Source organism: Humulus lupulus, chromosome 9, assembly GCF_963169125.1.
Source record: "Humulus lupulus chromosome 9, drHumLupu1.1, whole genome shotgun sequence".
NCBI classification, from domain to species: domain Eukaryota; kingdom Viridiplantae; phylum Streptophyta; class Magnoliopsida; order Rosales; family Cannabaceae; genus Humulus; species Humulus lupulus.
Window position 1 is genome coordinate 184,798,057 of NC_084801.1, and position 13,094 is coordinate 184,811,150.

The window sequence follows — 13,094 nt, forward strand, 5'->3', positions numbered from 1 at the left end:
CGTCTATGTTTGTTACGAAGGATTTTATTTTTTAAGCAATGGAATGTTATTCCAATAGAAATCTAATTACTCTAGGATATTAATCTCGACTCCTTAAAGAATAGTGGAGTTAAAATATTCCCATCAGTTATAATACCGTGGGTTTGACTCAAAGATTATTATTTTATATAAACAAGAAAATGAAATTATTGTTGATTTTATTTAATTAACAAATACAATGAGATTTTATATTCACTAATTAATAAATAATTTTTATAAAAAAATTATTTAATTTTATTTTTATGTATGATTAATTTAATTAAAATATAAATTTTACATAATTATTTTGTTTAATTTGAATTTTTATATATTTTTTAAATAATGTATAACATTCATGATCAACCAAATAATGTAATTCAATTAACAAGAATATGACTAAATATTCCAACACATAACCAAAAATAGTTTACAAGTTTCCATACAATCCTATCTACCTCCTTAACATTTCAATGAATTAGATTATTTTGAACTACTCATACCAAACTCCCTTAAATGTAATATTCATCCGTGTGATTTAAGTAAATCTTTTGTTGTGTAGTTACATGGAAAGTTAATCTATAGAAAAGTTAACTCTGATATTCATTTTTTGTCGATCATATGTAAGAAATGATATTCAAAATTAGGTGTTATTTCATCATCACCATAAAAATAGAATCAAAATTACATCCGACAAATAATAGTTTTACAACACTTATTTAAAGCGTGGTTGACACTTCAAGAACAAAAAAATAAAAATTAATAATGACAACTAACAGATTGGAAGAGGGGAACCATTCCAGCTACTGAGACATTCCAGCATGGGATCGATGATCTTTCCTTGACACATAGCAGTGAACACCTTGTCGAACTCCTCTCCTGGTGATCTAACAATCTCTCCTGTAAGCAAACCAGTCCCCAACTCCTCTCTCACAAATTTGTACAATGGATAAGACCTGCACTCCTTGATCTTGTTCGATATGCCTGCATTCCCACTTTCCACACCAATCCTTGCACTCTCAACCTCTTTAGGCAAAAGGGTCTTCAATTCTTCCTCAAAAGCTCCAATCTTTTGGAAGATTGAAGTGTTTGGATTCTTCTCATTTTCACCATTAACCAAAGCATGTTCGACAAGTACTTGCCTTAGTTTTTGCATCAATGGGTAGGTAGCACTGCAGGGATCATCAATGTACGTAAAGACATATTCCCTATCAACAACTTTAAGCAATTCCTTCTCGCAAAATCTTGATGGGTGGAGTTCGCCACTAGCGCTGGTCGTCAGCACTTTCTTAGCCACTTGACTCACAGTTTTCTTAACTGTCCGCCTTAGATTATCCTCCAAATGTCTCAAGTCGATGGCCTGGCAAAGGGCTACCAAGAACGTTGTGGACATGAGCTTGAGAATATCAATAGCCTCAGCAGTCTTCCTTGAAGATATCAATCCCAGAGAGTTCACATCTTGGTTGTGTTGTTCAGCGCTCTGGACATGGCTAGTCACTGGATTAGCAAGATATTGAAGCTCCGAACAATAGGAGGCCATGGCGATTTCAGCTCCCTTGAAGCCATAGTCTAAACTTGGGTTGCGACCACCAGAGAGATTTGAAGGCAGACCATTGTTGTAAAAGTCATTGACAAGTTCAGAAAATTGGGCAAACATGAGCTTACCAATTGCTGCAACAGCCAAACGGGTATTGTCCATGGAAACTCCGATTGGGGTCCCTTGGAAGTTGCCACCATGAATAGCCTTGTTCCTTGAAACATCAATCAAAGGGTTGTCGTTCACTGAGTTGATCTCTCTTTCAATAGACTTGGTTGAGAATCTGATCACTTCGATCATGGGTCCAAGCCATTGGGGCGATGTCCTAAGTGCGTAGCGATCTTGCTTTGGCTTCTGAAGAGGATCCATCTCGTGAAGCTTCTGAGCCTCTTTAATATAAGAACTCCCATCCAAAATGTGTTCCATAATGGCTGCAGCCTCAATCTGACCAGGGTGGTGCTTCAACTTGTGAGTCAAGTGATCAGTGAACTCGGGCTTACCATTCATCACTTCCGCAAATATTGCTGACAGGACTTCGGCCAACACAGCAAGAATGTTGGTCTCAAAAAGAACAGTAGAAGCCACAGCTGAACCAACAGCAGTGCCGTTAACAAGAGCAAGTCCTTCTTTGGGCTGCAACTCGAAGAAGTCGGAATCGATGCCGGCAACTTTGAAAGCTTCCTTTGCGGTGAGGGATTCACCGTTGGGGCCGACGGCCTTGGAGTTAGGCCTGCCCGTGAGCAAACCGGCAATGTAAGACAGAGGCACAAGGTCACCAGATGCAGTGATTGTTCCACGCAATGGCAAACATGGGGTGACATTGTTGTTGAGGAGCTTGGCCATGGCTTCCAAGATCTCAAATCTGATACCGGAGTAGCCTTGTAGAAGGGTGTTGATCCTAACGAGCAAACCTGCTCTTGCTGAAGAGCGAGGCAGAGTGTGGCATGACTCTGTTCCATTACCAAATATTCCAGCATTCAAGAATCTGCAAACAACAAAATTTAGAAAGATCAGTAACTGATGCAGGCCTTGGATATTAGTTTTTCTGGAAAGATTGTACATAAATATTTCAATAAACATATATTAATATTTTGATGTTGGCCTCTCGTAGTGATATTGTAATTACCTGATTAGCTCCTTTTGAAGGGCACCGCCTTGTTTGGTTCTCCTGTGTGATGTCGCACCGAAGCCAGTGGTAACACCATAGCTGTCTGTACCTTTGCTCATACTCTCCATAACCCAATCACTACTAGCCTTAACTCCGGCCCTTGACGACTCAGAAAGTTCTACCTTAACTCCGTCGACATCGCCACCGGCGGCAATGGCAGCCACCTGGGATATTGTTAGCGTCTCGCCGCCGAGACGGACGACCGGTTTCCTGTACTCCGCCACCATTCTCTTCACTTCATCCAAGTGGCTCCCAGTCATCGACTCAGCCGCCGCACCCCAGTTCAACGGGTCATTAGAGACGATGGGTGCTGGCTTAGTCTTGCAGAAACTCTCCATTAAATTTGTAGTAAAGAGAAGTAAATATCTTTATATAATTATCAAATAGTAAGTATATCCAAGTGTTTCTGATAGAGAGTGTGATTGTGGAGAGCTTAAGAAGAAATTAATGGTTTGCGAAAGGAACAAATTCGATTTGGTTTGAATTGTAAGGAGAAGGTCTTATATAGAAGTCAGAAAGAGAGAGGTGGGCCTTTTCAAAAACGATGGCTTTTGAGAAAGAGTTGGTAGCGAAGCAGTCAGTCAGTAGCGAAAGAGTTTGGTATATAAATGAATCGAGGCCGTCCAATGCATGCAACTTGGTATAATCCCAACGGTTGAGATTGGTTTGTAGTTCTGAGTGGACTATAGAAAAAGTTCAAAAGAAAACTTAAATAATCAAAACAAGTGTAACCATCCATACACCATCTTATTATCCCTTATATTTATTAATTTATTATTACTATTTCGTATGCATGAGAAAGAAATGGTTAAAGCTCTGGCTTTGGTCAGGTCAAAAGATGTATTTTATTAGAATTGAAAAATAGCAAAATACAAGGTCAAATATATTGTTGTTATTGAGTTGGTTGGTGGGAGACTAAGAAAGAAGGGAACTTTCATACTCAAATAGATGGTTTTTTCGTGGAAGGGGGTTATTTATTTTGAGTTGTTGTCACCAAACCACAGGCCACTCCATGCATGCAACTAGGTATGATCAACGGCTGGGATTAGTTTCTCTTCTCAGTGGACTATAGAAAAACTAATTAGTAGACCGGACAACACACTAAAACACTACTACCTTGTCTCATTGTAATTATTTGTTTGTTAAGTATTATTTTGGTCAGGTCAAAGGATGTGTTTTTATTCTAATTTTTTTTTTTTTTAAAAATACTAAGAAGAACGTACCATGTGTTATATTATTGACGTAGCTGGTTGGAGGATAACCAAAATGGAAAGTTTGATACTTTTAGGCGTGTCTTAGCTCCCCTTTCAAAAAAATTCGATTTCTCTAATATGAATTCAAACAATATTTTGAAAGTCAATAGTAGGTATTCCCCAAAAGTAATGGGCACAAAAGTTGTAGCCCTATGTCTTAGGTCTCTTTGTATAAAATTTCGTGAAATTTAGAGGTATGTAGAGGGAGATATGATCAAAATACTGAGAGATATACGAAAATAAGGAAAAAACTTGTGAAAATTGTAATTGAAAAGTGAATTTTTTTTCAAATGTTGAATTAAGACTCTATTTCAACTCCAACTGAAGCATTTACCCGTGTGATGTCATGGGGAAAAATATCGAACAAGTAGAACACGAGCGTAATACATTGCGAAGAAATTAGTGAAATCTCCAATTCACCAAATGGGTACTCCTTTAAGAAAAATTTGATTTCTCTAATATGAATTCAAGCAATATTTTGAAAGTTAATTCTAAGAAATCTACGAAAGTAATGGGCTTGAAAGTTGTAGCCCTATCTCTTAAACTTCTATGTATAAAATTTCCTGCAATTTCAAGCTGAGTAGAGGTAGATACGACCAAAATACTGAGAAATGTACGAAAATAAGGAAAAAACTTAAGAAAATAACCATCGATAAGTGGAAAAAATTTCAAATGTGGACTTAAGGCTCTGTTTCAACTCAAATATAAGCATTTTCCCAATATATGTCATGGGGAAAAATATCGAACGAGTAGAACACGATTTTTATACATTGCGGAAAAATTAGTGAAATCTCCAATTGACCAAAGTGATATCCCTTTCAAAAAAATTCGATTTCTATAATATGAATTCGTGCAATATTTCAAAAGTTAATAGTAAGTAAACTACGAAAGCAATGGGCATGAAAGATGTAGCCCTGTGTCTAAGGCTTCTATACATAAAATTTGTGGCAATTTCGAAGTGTGTAGAGGGAGATACGACCAAAATATTGAGAGATGTATGAATATAAGGGAATAACTTGCGAAATTTTCCATTGAAAAGTGGAAAATTTTCAAATGTGGACTTAAGGCTCTGTTTTAACTCCAATAGAAGTACTTACCCATTAGATGTCATGGAGAAAAATATCGAACGAGAAGAACACGAGTTTAAAACATTGCGGAGAAATTAGTGAAATCTCCAATTCACCAAAGGGGTACCGCTTTCAGAAAAATTCGATCTCTCTAATATGAATTCAAGCAATATTTTTGTTGACCCTCGAATTTGTCAACTGACACGGAGTCAAATGCTTGATGTGATGTAAAGTGTTGAAATGGATCTAATGGAAAATAACAATAAACGACACACAAAGTTATAGTGGTTCGGCCCCAAGAACTGGTAATGACCTACGTCCACTTAAGCTATTATTGATATCAGTTCTCAAAGGAGTGATCAAAGAACTAGGGTTCTCTGAGTTTCACAAACCTGAGAGAGATGAATAATACAATTGCAAGATAATCGCTCTAATTCTCCTTGTAAAGCATAAACTTAAATCAGCCAAAAAAAGTCCCTTCCTTGAGCTATTTCTATCTATTTATAGGCTCAAGGAGAATTACATGAATCAGTTACAGATATTCTTTCCTAAATAATTGGATCATCGTGGATCATGGGAGATAATCTTGGATATGATTACAATTGTACAAAATTATCTCTAAATATATGGAGTATGCGACCATGCTGGTCGTATACAAGCTTCAAATGTTTCGTCAGGGGAATCTCACTGGTCGATGGTCGAACGGGCCTTCTGCCAGGTGTCAGCCATGTGTTAAAAAGGTCTACAACGTCACCCATGCCTACTTTTTGGATAACATTTGCCCCCCCAAGTTCATTTATTACGACCAGTAATAAATGAACTTTAAGGAAAACGACTCTTCGATTACCCCACCAAATCTGTCAGAGTAGTTCGTGCCTTCTTGGAAAAAGTGACCTACCCTTGTCAAAACATGGCTTTTCGGTTCCCAAGAAATCCATTTACGGCTATCACTCTTCCCCACGCTTCTAAAAGAGGAAACTGATGATTACCTCTTTTTTTATGCCACAGACAAAATATATATATAACCTCCCCAGAGCTTCCTTTTTCTTTTTACGCAAGCTATTTCTCTATCAAGAAACCCTAAATCAGAACATTCATTTTCTCTGAAGATCACCTTTCGACGTTCCAAGAATCGCCAGCCTTTCGCTCGCCTACGCTTGGAATTTCTCCAAACCTCCATAATCTTTGTTCCGGTAAGTTTCAGAACTCTTCTAGTCTTTACTTTTATTGTGCATGTCGCTGTGAGTTAGCTTTTAGGCTCTGATGTTGCCTGTGTTCTTGGGTTGAGATGCATGAAAATAGGGGATTTATCGAGTGATGCTAGATAGGATGGTGTATCTTTGCCATTTAGGAGTTGTGAATTAGTTTGATAGTCGAGATCATAAATTTAGGACATAAAATCGAAGTAAAATTTTGATTTTTATGCTAGTTGAAAAAATGAGTTTTTCCCGCCCTAACTGGAGTTGAAAAAGCTTTTTTAAAAAACTTTTTGCTTTCACTTTTTGATCTGTTTTTTAAACTGTTTGTGTGGAAAATTTTGTTTTCATTAGAATGCTTTTGTATGAAAGTTTGACTTTTATACACAACCAGCGTTATTCTAAACAATTTTCTCAACTCTCCATACTCACCTCCCCATTTTTCTGTCTGCATATTTTAATGCCAGATTTGTGGGGAGGTGAAAGACCGATCGAGGATGATCTTCTCGCACAACTGCTCGAAGGCGAAGAACAGCCTACCCAGAGCGTTCACGACATTCCGTTCTCAAGACTCTCTTCTTCCAGACCCCAACCATCTCCAACCAGAATGGCTCGTTCCAAAACCACTGGCCAAAAGAAACAAAAGTCTGACCACACTTCAAATTCTCCAGCACAGCCTAATTCGCAGGCTGGGGTTCCCTTGACCAGTGGTCGAGAAAACATTGTCCCAAACCCTCGCATCCAGGTCAGGGCTCGCCCTCGGCATTCAATTCTTCCTGATGTCGAGTGGTATCTTTCTCCATTAAGCCAAGTAACCCCGAGGATGCTTGCTAATTATCTCAGGAAGTATCCCCTCACTGGGGTGAATCTCAAGATCCCTACTGCGGATTAGAGGGCTAACTTTCCTGGAGGCGCTTACAGCGCCTGGTCGAGGTATCACAAATAGGCGGGGGCTACCCTTCCTCTTCATCCATTCTATCAGGGGGTGGCAAACTACTTCGGTGTCGCCCCCTTCCAAATTACTCCCAACGGATATAGAATGCTTGCTACACTCTATATCCTTCATAAACTTAGAAAATGGCCAGAGCCCACTCCTCATGAGGTCAATTACCTTTTTGACCTTAAGTCCAACCCCCAACAGTCCGGGACGAGGTCTTTTCACTTTTGTTACCAGGAGACGAACCGCACATTCCTGAATGACACCACCCATATCTCCAACATGGGGAAATACAGTCAGGAGTATTTCCTCACGCCTGACATGACTGCAAATAACCTAGCCTTTGCTTGAGGAGGTAAATGCCCTTTCCCACTGGTCACTATTTTTTCTCAGTAATTTTCCTTATACTTTTCTGAAGCATATTGTGACTTTCAAGCCCATGGTTGCGACCAGACCCGACACCTGACATGGTGTTGAGGTCCAACACGCTAGCCAGAATGATGGATGCTGAGAAGAGCGTCAAGTCTCTGGTCACCGAAGAGAACTTGAGGATGTCTGGCCTCCTGACCCCTCATCAGGATATGAGGGAACCCGCGGTGGTTAGTGCCACTACCGAGGGGACTCCCGAGCAGCAACCCCCAGCGTCTCCTCTTCGACGGAGACCGACTGGGGTTACAATCAGGGAACCTACTGGTACTCCCTCAGCAGAAAGGCCTTCTGCCCCTCTAGGGAAGGGAAACAAAAGGCAGTCGAGACTGTCATAGACATAGACGAGTCTTCAGACGAAAACGGTATTGTTATTTCACTCTTAGATAACTTGCTAATTCCCTGTCATTTATTTGACAGGGACGGCAATTTTACATAAACTCCAAATCTAGGGCCAGACTTCTTCATGCCAGAGAGTGAGTGTATGACTAGTAGAGTCAATAGTGTAGCGACAAGTAGTAAGAGCTCGGGTATTGGTCTTTGTAATTTTCTTTATCTTTTTCCTGATGTGCCATAACTTGTCATCTACTTTTTGCTTACTGTTTGCATATTTACCTCTTTCTGCAGAAATGGCCTCCGCAAACGTTTTTGACTTGTACAACACTCAGGAGGAGGAAGAGGTTCCTCTAGTCCGAAGGAGGAAATCGGCCAGGAAACACGATTGTGAGTCCAGCCAAGAACCCCCGGCCAAGAAGAATCGAGCAGCCAATCCTTCAAAGGATGGGCCCTCTGGCCAACCGCCTGCCCAACCTTCTACTCCTACTGAGAAGGAAATCCTTCCTCCTGCTACCACGAATCCTTCACCTGCGGCTCCAACCGAACAGGCCCAGCAAGCCGAACTCCCCGGGGCCAAACTCTTAAGCCGCTCTCTGCGATCAGCTAAGGATCGCCTCGCCCATATCCTTAAGCATGACCGTTGCAGGAAGGCCATGGCTGAGGCTGAAAACATGGGGGTCGATCAGATCCTCAACAGGACCCTTAATGAAGTGGCCAGTGTAAGCACTCTTTCTCTTTTTGTGATCATGGTCTTGATTTTCCTTCTTTGAAGATGGCATAACTCTTATTCTTTGATTGCAGGCCATGCTGACAATGATTATTTCTCGTGCCCGTGCAGGTGCAAGCATCAAGCAGTCCCGATCGAAGCTTATTGAGGAGCTTCAAGCCACGGAGGCTAGGCACGCTGGGGAGCTGGAGGTGATCATCCAGCAGAAGGATTCCTTGGTCGCAGAGCTGGCAGAAAAGCAAGCTTCTCTAGAAAATACCAGAAAGCAGAGGGATGAATATCAAGATGCTAGCCAAACCCAATGGCGTGAAGTCAAAAGACTTAAGGAGGAGCATCTTGAGAAGGACACGGCCATTGCTGTCCTTAAGAGCCAGGTGGAACAGCTCAAGCTTACAAATGCCAAGGACATGGAAAGGTACAAGAACGCGACACTTCGGTGTTTCTATGACTTCTGGAAACACAATCAAAGTGCCAACTTCGGCTACCTTCCAGAGGACGCCAGGAAGGCTGAGCTAGGCCGTTGCATTGCTCGATTGGCTGCTGAAGAGAGAGCCCGAATTCCTGCCTCCCCAGACATTCCCCTGGCCACCGGAAAGGAGGGAGGAGAAGTCGCAGGAGACGTAGCTGATCAGAATGCTCCTCAGGATCCTTCTGCTCCTCAAGCTTAAAAAAAAATTCTTTTATATTTCTTTTACCATACAACCTGCGGGTCGTGATGTAAAGACAATGATTTTTTTTTTCTTTAATTTTGCTGCACGGGCAGCTTATTTTACTTTTACTTTAAGACAATTACATCCAAGCAGTACTGCTTGCAGTGTAAAAGAATTCCCTTTGATATTATAATATTTCTGCTTTATTATAACATATGTTTGCATGACCGAACTTAGCATAGTACTTTGGCTTGATTTAACAAAATATAAATTTTGAAAAATACTCTAAGTACTGTAGCATGCTTTCACTTATTTTGTTCATGTGTTTACATACCTCTTGGTATGCTTTGCTATCGATGTACCTTATATGCCCCCCAAGTGACTGAGGAGCTTTAGGTCCTTGGTCACTTTCCTTGACCACGACCTGTACGAACATTGATGCTCGGTATAAAATGTAAAACTTATAATACAGCAAAACAACACACGTAATGAACAAATACTTGTAAAAAATTACAAAAGTTGGCAAGAATGACTGGCTGCACACAGTCCCTTATAATTCTCGTATTTAAATGGACTAAACATGTCTTTACGAGTGATCTTTAAAAGATCTTACACTTAAAAGAGATTAGCCATATAACATGACTAACCTTTTTTCAAAACTTGTAAAAAGTAAAAATTAATACAAGCCAGTCCTTTAAGAAGGACTGTTCATTGATAATACTTGCGCAAGTGTTCTCCATTCCAATAGCGCGAAACGAGATCTCCATTTAAGCGTGCAAGTTTGTATGTGCCTGGATGAAGGACTTCTTCAATCTGGTAAGGTCCTTCCCAGTTTGGTCCGAGTACTCCAGCATTCGGGTCGCGGGTGTTTAAGAAAACTCTTCGAAGTACTAAGTCTCTGATGCTGAACTTTCTTTCTTTTACTTTAGAGTTAAAATACCGAGCAACTTTTTGCTGGTACGCAGCTACTCGGAGTTGGGATTTTTCTCGTTTCTCCTCAACCAAGTCTAGGAACTCCATCAATAGTTGGCTATTTTGGTCTTGGTCGTATGTGATTCTTCGGTGTGAGGGCAGATCTAACTCGACTGGCAACATAGCTTCATACCCGTATGCTAATGAAAACAGGGTATGACCTGTTGCTGTTCGATGAGAATTTCTATACGACCAAAGTACTTCAGGCAGCTGTTCTGGCCATGCTCCTTTAGCTTCCTCGAGCCTTTTCTTCAGGGTATCCTTTAGTGTCTTATTTATCACTTCGACTTGCCCATTTTCTTGCGGATGCGCAACCGAAGAAAAGCTCTTGATGATTCCATGCCTCTCGCAGAAATCTGTGAATAAGTCGCTGTCGAACTGGGTGTCGTTGTCTGAGACAATCTTCCGAGGCAATCCATATCGGCAAACAATGCTCTTGATGACAAAGTCAAGAACTTTCTTTGTCGTTATGGAAGCAAGTGGCTCAGCTTCGGCCTATTTAGTGAAGTAGTCGACCACTACAACTTCGTATTTTACTCCACCTTTTCCTGTTGGCAATGACCCGATTAAATCTATACCCCATACTGCGAAGGGCCACGGACTTTGCATCTGCTTTAACTAATTAGGAGCTGCGCGTGGGATCTTGGAAAACCTCTGACACTTATCACACTTTCGCACAAACTCCATCGAGTCTTCGTTCATAGTCGGCCAGAAATAACCCTGCCTCAGAATCTTCTTCGATAAGCTCTGCCCCCTAGCGTGATCTCCACAGAAGCCTTCATGTACCTCCTTCATCAGCTCTTTCGCCTTTCCTGGTGTAATACATCTGAGCAGTGGCATTGAGTATCCTCCTCGGTATAGAACAACATCGACCAGTATGTACCTAGCAGCCTGTCTTTGAAGAGTCCTGGCTTTGTTTCTATCTGCTGGTAGTACACCACTCGTGAGATACTCCAAGTACGGTGCCATCCATGTATCTTCTAACCGTACCTCCATGCTGGCTTCATCTGCTCGTATGCTCGGCTCGCGTAGTCGCTCCACTGGCACTATATTTAAAGTGTCAGCATCTTTCGCACTTGCAAGTTTGGCTAAGGCATCTGCGTTTGAATTCTGATCTCGAGGTATTTGCTGGAGGGTATATTTCTCAAATTGCGCCAACAGATCTTTGGTTTTGTTTAGATAGGCCACCATTTTCAGACCTCGTGCTTGATACTCCCCCAAGACTTGATTCACTACCAGCTGTGAATCACAGTAAATATCCAGCACATTTATGCTCATGTCTTTAGCCAACCTTAGCCCAGCGAGTAGGGCTTCATACTCGGCTTCGTTGTTTGAAGCGGTGAAATCAAACCTAATCGCGCAGTGAAATCGATGCCCTTCTGGCGTTATCAATATCACTCCTGCTCCTGCATGAGATTCGTTGGATGATCCGTCCATGAATAACCTCCATGAAGGAGCTTCAACTTGGGGCTCAGGCGCGCTAGGTTTTTCACTCTGTTCTCTATCTGGGAGCTCAATAAATTCGGTGATGAAGTTAGCCAAGACTTGCCCTTGTACTGCTGCTCGCGGTGAATACGTTATATCGAACTACCCAAGTTCGACTACCCATTTCAATAGACGTCCAGCAGCCTCTGGTTTTTGTAGAACTTGCTGAAGGGGCTAGTCAGTTAAGACTGTGATGGGATGGGCTTGGAAGTAAGGACGTAACTTCCTTGAGGCCAAAATTAAGCAATAGGATAATCTTTCGATGGGAGGATACCTCAACTCGGCCCCGATTAACCTCTTGCTTACATAATACACTGCCTTTTGTATGCCTTCTTCTTCTCTTATTAGCACTGCACTAGCAGCATATTCGGTGATCGCAAAGTAAATGAACAAATTTTCTCCATCTATAGGCTTTGATAAGATAGGAGGTTGTGCCATGTGGGCTTTTAAGGCCTGGAAAGCCTGTTCGCAGTCTCCAGTCCACTCGAACTTCTTGTTGCCTCTAAGTAGATTAAAGATTGGGACGCATTTATCAGTCGATTTTGAAATAAATCTGCTGAGTGCGGCAATCCTTCTAGTCAAACTTTGCACATCTTTGATTCTCACCGGCGATTTCATGTCGATCAGGGCTTTGATCTTTTCAGGGTTGGCTTCGATTCCCCTCGAATTGACAATGAACCCCAAAAAATTTCATGATCCTACTCCGAAGGAACACTTGAGAGGATTTAGCTTCATTTAATACTTATTCAAAACATTGAAACACTCCTGTAAATCCTTCACGTGTCCTTCTACCTTTTTCGACTTTACCAGCATGTCGTCCACGTATACCTCCATGTTTACTCTGATCAAGTCCTTAAACATGTGGTTGACTAGTCGCTGGTAAGTCGCACCAGCGTTTTTTAGTCCGAAGGGCATTACTTTATAACAGTATAACCCTGTATCGGTCCAAAAGCTAGTGTGATCCTCGTCAGGAGAATGCATACTGATATGATTGTATCTTGAGTATGCATCCATGAAAGAGAGGATCTCATGTCCTGCGGTTGAATCGACCAGTTGGTCGATCCTTGGGAGTGGGAAGCAATCCTTTGGGCAGGCTTTATTAAGGTCTGTGAAATCCACACAGGTTCGCCATTTTTCGTTAGGCTTGGGAACCAGTACTGGATTAGAGACCCATGATGGATAAAATGCCACCCTGATGAACCCATTCTCCTTTAGTTTTTCAACTTCTTCTTTTAAGGTTTTCGATCTGTCTTTATCGAGCAGCCTTCTTTTCTGTTGCACGGGTGGAAAGCTTTTGTAGGCGTTCAGAACATGGCTGATGACTG

The 13,094-nt window shown here is 41.3% G+C and overlaps 1 protein-coding gene across 1 annotated transcript; it reads right to left on the bottom strand.

Annotated features, from left to right (window-relative positions):
- Positions 1-651: 651 nt before the first annotated feature.
- LOC133801601 (phenylalanine ammonia-lyase-like) lies at positions 652-3,194 on the bottom strand. Its single transcript, XM_062239845.1, has 2 exons — positions 2,679-3,194; positions 652-2,537 (listed from the first exon to the last, which is right to left on the bottom strand). The coding sequence occupies exons 1-2, from the start codon at positions 3,056-3,058 to the stop codon at positions 788-790; spliced, it is 2,130 nt and encodes a 709-aa protein (XP_062095829.1). The 5' UTR covers positions 3,059-3,194; the 3' UTR covers positions 652-787.
- Positions 3,195-13,094: the final 9,900 nt, after the last annotated feature.

Bases quoted from the DNA above. Each gene is read 5' to 3' on its own strand.
- LOC133801601 (XM_062239845.1), bottom strand. From the start codon at position 3,058: ATGGAGAGTTTCTGCAAGACTAAGCCAGCACCCATCGTCTCTAATGAC. The intron at 2,538-2,678 runs GTAATTACAATA...TGTTGTTTGCAG, and splicing joins CTTCAAAAGGAGCTAATCAG to ATTCTTGAATGCTGGAATAT.